At 34.1% G+C, this 5,693-nt stretch overlaps 1 protein-coding gene across 2 annotated transcripts in view; it reads right to left on the bottom strand.

The window, feature by feature from the left end:
- Positions 1 to 5,693, bottom strand: part of LOC107701247 (F-box only protein 41-like) — a 15,380-nt gene that overhangs the window by 6,056 nt on the left and 3,631 nt on the right. The window contains exons 5-10 of one of the 2 annotated variants that reach the window (XM_016503209.1): positions 4,425 to 4,555; positions 4,263 to 4,346; positions 2,478 to 2,593; positions 2,217 to 2,369; positions 630 to 725; positions 438 to 556 (exon numbers count right to left, since the gene is read on the bottom strand). In XM_016503209.1, the coding sequence (XP_016358695.1) occupies positions 438 to 556; positions 630 to 725; positions 2,217 to 2,369; positions 2,478 to 2,593; positions 4,263 to 4,346; positions 4,425 to 4,555 (699 nt within the window). The remainder of the gene's footprint in view (positions 1 to 437; positions 557 to 629; positions 726 to 2,216; positions 2,370 to 2,477; positions 2,594 to 4,262; positions 4,347 to 4,424; positions 4,556 to 5,693) is intronic. The other variant, XR_001635624.1, reaches the window with a different exon arrangement.

Here is a 5,693-nt window from a genome sequence, read left to right as displayed (position 1 = left end):
AAATATATACATGCATGTGTGTGTATTTATATATACATAATAAATATATACAGTATACACACATATATTATGTAAACGAAAACTTTTATTTTGGATGCGATTAATCGCAATTAATCGTTTGACGGCACTAAAAAAATTGCTTTAGTTAAACTAACATTTGTGCTTCATTTTTTTTTTAATATTGCTTAAGAGTGTTGAACTTTCTTCTCTTGTGTTCTGCTGTACAGACGTGAATTTACTTTTCCTCCAGCCTAGAGGCGTATTCCTTTTACTTTTTGGTCTTTTTGGCTTTTACATTTACCAAAAATAGAACTTTTTATATTAAAAACAAGCAAGAATTAGTTACTTTTTTAGGAAGTAACGCAATATTGGAATGCATTACTTTTAAAAGTAACTTTCCCCAGCACTGCTCACGCATCACCTGACCTGTCACTCACCCAGAGAGGCCAATCCCTGCGCGCCGCAGCTGGCCCCGCCCACCCCCGCACGGCACAGGTTCGGCCAGCATCGGCCAATCGTCTGCAAGCAGCGGTTACTGAAGCGATCAGGCTGCAGGCTGCAGGAAACCAAGGCGGGAAATCAGTGGTCATGTGATCAGCGCTGATGGATTTAAAGAGACGGATCCTCACCACGGCTGTAGAGGAGCGATGCGCAGCATCGTGATGTTCCTGCATCCCGCACCCAGAGCCCAGATCACCTCCTTTCCCGCCGGATCCGACGCGCTCCTGAACACACCACAATCAGCTGTGTGAATTTTACCATTGATAACAAACCGTAATATGTGACCCTGGAGCACAAAAGCAGTCATAAGTAGCACAGGTATATTTGTAGCAATAGCCAACAATACATTGTATGGCTCATTAGGATATTAAGGATATTAGGATATTAAGGTAGTTATATTTCCTACCGTAATCAAAACTTAATTTTTGATTAGTAATATGCATTGCTAAGAACTTCATTTGGACAACTTTAAAGGCGATTTTCTCAATATTTTGATTTTTTTGCACCCTCAGATTCCAGATTTCCAAAATATTGTCCTATCCTAACAAACCATAGCTACATCAATGGAAAGATTATTTATTCAGTTTATCTATTATAAATTATGACTGGTTTTGTGGTCCAGGGTCACATATGTGCTGAAAAATACTGACGGTACAAAAGCCCTACATGCTTTACATGAGAAATATAACATAATTACTATTAAAATATTAATAAAGATGTAAATCAGATATGTACTGATTAAAAGTTAAATGAATTTATTTAAAATAAAATAAATATATAAATAAAAAAATAAAATAAATAATGGGTATATTAAATAATTAAATAAAAATAAAACACTTATCATAATGTAAGATTTAAATCATTTAAAATAAAAAATAAAATGAAGCAATAAAAATTAAATCATAATAAAGTACAATTTAAATAAATAGTTTAAATGAAAGACAATTGAGATAAAACAGTAAAAATTAATTAAATCAATGTAACATGTAAATAATTAAAAATAAAAGCAATTTAAAAAGAAACACTAAAAAATCATAATAATATAAAATTTAAATAAATTATTTAAATGAAAGACAATTAAAATAAAACACTCACTAAAAACGCCCTAAATGCCTATATGAGAAATATATCACAATTAATACTATTAAAATAATAATAAAGATGCAAATCAGACTGGTACTAATTTAGTTAGAACTTAATTAAAATATTAACAATAATTTAAAATAAATAATAAATATAAAAAAACGAGGAAGTAAACGACAGATACTTTTGTAATTGCGAATTATGAAGTGAAAAGTATGTAAATGCATGTGGTTAAATTGTCAATGTGCCTTTTCAATATTTATTTAATAATCTATCTATCTATCTATCTATCTGACAGGTAGTAATTTAAATTTAAAAGAACAGATTTTTAAAACTTAATTAAAAAATAATAAATAAAAAACTGAATATGAAGAATGAATAAAAATGTAAGTGTATGGATAATTCTACATGAATATTTAGAGATGAGACTCCGCCCCGCTGCCTTTAGCACCGCCTCCAGCCCCGCCTCCAGCCCGCCACTCAACACAGAGAGACCAAAACACTCTTCACTAAAGCACCTCATACTGGCCGTCATGTTTAAGAATTCACAAGCTCTGCGCTCAGAGTGAGAAAATATTTATTAGTGTGATGTGGGACACTATTATAATGAGTCATGCGGTTCTTTATGTCACCTGTATGTGAGCGACTGCAGCGCGCGACAGTGACAGCTGACGACCCACAGCGATCTGTCCGTCAGAATGTTGGGACAATGAGAGACACGCAGAGCAACGAGACTCCGCCCTGCTGACTTCAGCACCGCCTCCAGCCCCGCCTCCAGCCCGCCCCTCAACACAGAGAGATCCGCACACACAGCTGACAACACACTCCCTACTAAAGCACTGTATACTGACCGTCATGTGAGAGATGTGTGTGTGTGTGTTTGTGTGTTTTACCTGGTGCTGCGTAAATACTCGTCTTTACTCTCTTTCTTGCCACGAGATCGAGGTTTGAGGTTGTGAAGAACGAGAGACTGAGTCTGACAGCACCACTGAGACAGAGTCATCAGGAACTACACACACACACACACACACACACTCGAGGTTAGGATGGCCTTTGCTCTACAGTGACCTCTAGAGATGGTTAGTTTTATTAGCTGAGGAAGCCATTTTGGCAAGGGTTGTTTGTGGCCTGCATGTGGAAATAATGAATGGAAATAAGCTTAACAGGTAAGTGAACGGAGTTTCTATCTTCTGTTGATGTTTGCTGATTTGGATGCTTTGCTGGTTTTGTTTGTGAGATTGGTTGTTGGTGCATGTGGATTGGGAGATTTGCTTTGGTTGGATTTTGGACTTCATTTGGTTGGACGAAGCATTTGTGGATTCAAGTTGTACAAATAAATAAAGTGTTTACTTGGATTGGTAATTTGTCTGATTTTGTTTTTGTTTTTTCTGAAGAAAGACACATACATAGTGATAAAAGGCAAAATATGAAATGTCATGGATGAATATTTACTGAGTAATCCATTATTTTTTAGAGGAGAGTCAAGATGACAATTTTCACCTGAGATTTGGAGCCAAATTACAGGGGTGTAAAAATGACTTCAGAAAGATGGCAGCATGATTATATTACTTTTACTCAGAGTTTGCTAGGTCTGTTAGTAAAATCTGTTAATTCTGTCAATCTTTGTTGCATTATATGCCAGTGGTAGCCATTCAAAAATGGAGAAAAAGCAGTTTTTGTGTGTTTTCTCCAAAGTTTGCATTGGTAGCATGCTCAAGAAGTATTAAAGATATCTCACTATCCTTTTAGATTTTGGGTTTTAACAAACTTTTCCTTTGGCATCTTTATTTTTAAGGCCCTGTAAGGTTCATTTCCGGAGATATGGGGATCTCAATGCGGCTTCATCTGCAAATTGTTCAAATGTGTTAATATTCAGGGGTCAAAAACCAAATGTGGGTCACTTTGCATATTGATTATATTTTTTGCTTTAAAAGTCTAAAGAACAAATAATATTCAAACTAGAAATGTATCTTGTTTCCTTCTTTGCAAAAACATACCTGAGTGCCATAAACTCTGAAGATCTCAATAAGATTTTAGATTGTGGTTCCTGTCTAACTTCTCTATTGGTATCTTTATTTTTAAGGTCCTATATGACTCAGTCCCAGAGATATGGGGATCCCAATGCGGCTCTAAGTCTAAATTGTTGAATTGTTCCCATTTTCAGTTGTCAAAAACTAAATGTGTCACTTTGCATACAGCTGATACTTATTGTATTTAAAGTGGAATGTCTGAAGAATAAAGAATACTTCAAATGTAATGTAAAACCTTTACTTGTCACACAGTTTCTGAAACCTGACGCTCAAACACCAGAACCACACACCAAATCTGCAAAATCATACACTAATTTTTTCATGTAATAACTTTTTAATTGAATAAAACACTTTTTGCAAAATACACAAAAATCTAACAGGAATTAATATTATGCCAAAGGTGTTTGCAAAATGTGTGTAAGCAGCTGAAAAAACTATTATTTTGGATTCCATCTTCATTTATATATTTCTTTCACTCAAATGTTTTTACTGTCACTTTTGATCAATTTAATGCATCCTTGATAAACAAAGATATTAATTTCTTTAAAAAAAAAAGAAAGTTTTGTTAGTTCTATTAGGATAAAATAGCATTAGATGTCCTTACTAATATGGGGAAACAAACATGAGTGTGTGTGTGTGTTTCCTTGCCTTTGATGACACTCGTGCGTTTTCCAGTGTTACTCTGATCCAAACAGCAGGATGACGTGCGACACTGCGCCAGTCCTTACACACCTGAGAGAGACACACACACACTTAAACACTGAAGCACACATTACACACATCATATATCTAACACGCACACACACACACCTCAGCGGCGGTGAGCAGTGAGCACGTGTCCAGATAAGTGTACACACAGAAGAGCGCCGCTTTGAGCCTCAGACGCTCCGAACACACGGCTGATTCACTGGATCTGTTCACACGCCAGTGCAGATCCGGACCTGATCACAACAACACACAACAACAACTGACAGATATCACACACTTCACACCCTAGCAACCTCATAGCAACACCATGGAATCACGTCAGAGAGTTTTGTACAGGCAAAATCTACTATGTTTACTGTAAAAATCTACTTATATAATTAATAATCACTATAATCAGTTCTTCTTTTCAATAAATCTTAATGTGTCTTTATGTGTGAATCAGGATAATTATTATTATTATTATAGGATAACTAAACTACAACTAACAGGATGACTAAGACCACAAAAAAAAAAAACGTTCTTTACTTGAAATACTGTAACATATGTTAACTGAAAATATAAAAAGCATTTATTATATTTCAACATTGCTCATTTTCATTTAGTTTAATGAAGTATTAAAATAAACAAAATTCAATAAACTAAAACTAATAAATACTACTATGTAGACATTTAAAATATAATAAAAATGACAAAAACACAACAAAATTACTAAAACTTTGACAAAAATGAACCTGTAAACAGAAAATCAAAAAAAAAAAATCCTAGTATGTTTTATAGTAACAGGAATACTAAAATAACACTGATACAAAGTAACACTGTATATTTGTGTGTGTGTGTGTGTGTGTATTCTATAATATAAACAGAATTTTGCATGTGTATTTACACTACCGTTCAAATGTTTGTGGTACATTTTTTTTAATGTTTTCGAAAGAAATCTCTTCTACTCACCAAGGATGCAGTTATTTGATCAAAAATACAGTAAAAATAACAATAATTTGTAATATTTTTACAATTTAAAATAACCTGATTATTATTCTGATTATTTCTGATTATTATCAATGTTGAAAACAGTTGTGCTGCACAATATTTTTGTGGAAACCATGATACATTTATTTTTCAGTATTCACAGATTAAAAAAAGTTAAAAAGAACAGCTTTTATTTGAAACAGAAATCCTTTGTAACATTATAAATGTCTTTACTGACACTTTTGATCAATTTAATGCATCCATGATGAATAACAGTGTTCATTTCTTTGATAAACGTCTCTACTATGACTCCAGCGGTGTGTGTGTGTGTGTGTGTGTGTGAGTGTTTGAGAGTGTGTGTGTGTGTGAGAGAGAGAGAGAGAGAGAGTGTGTGTGTGTGTGTGT

The sequence above is a fragment of the Sinocyclocheilus anshuiensis genome, unplaced genomic scaffold, assembly GCF_001515605.1.
Source record: "Sinocyclocheilus anshuiensis isolate Anshui unplaced genomic scaffold, SAMN03320099.WGS_v1.1 scaffold1514, whole genome shotgun sequence".
NCBI lineage: Eukaryota > Metazoa > Chordata > Actinopteri > Cypriniformes > Cyprinidae > Sinocyclocheilus > Sinocyclocheilus anshuiensis.
The sequence above is the reverse complement of the archived record's forward strand: the minus strand, read 5'-3'. Positions and strand labels throughout refer to the sequence as shown.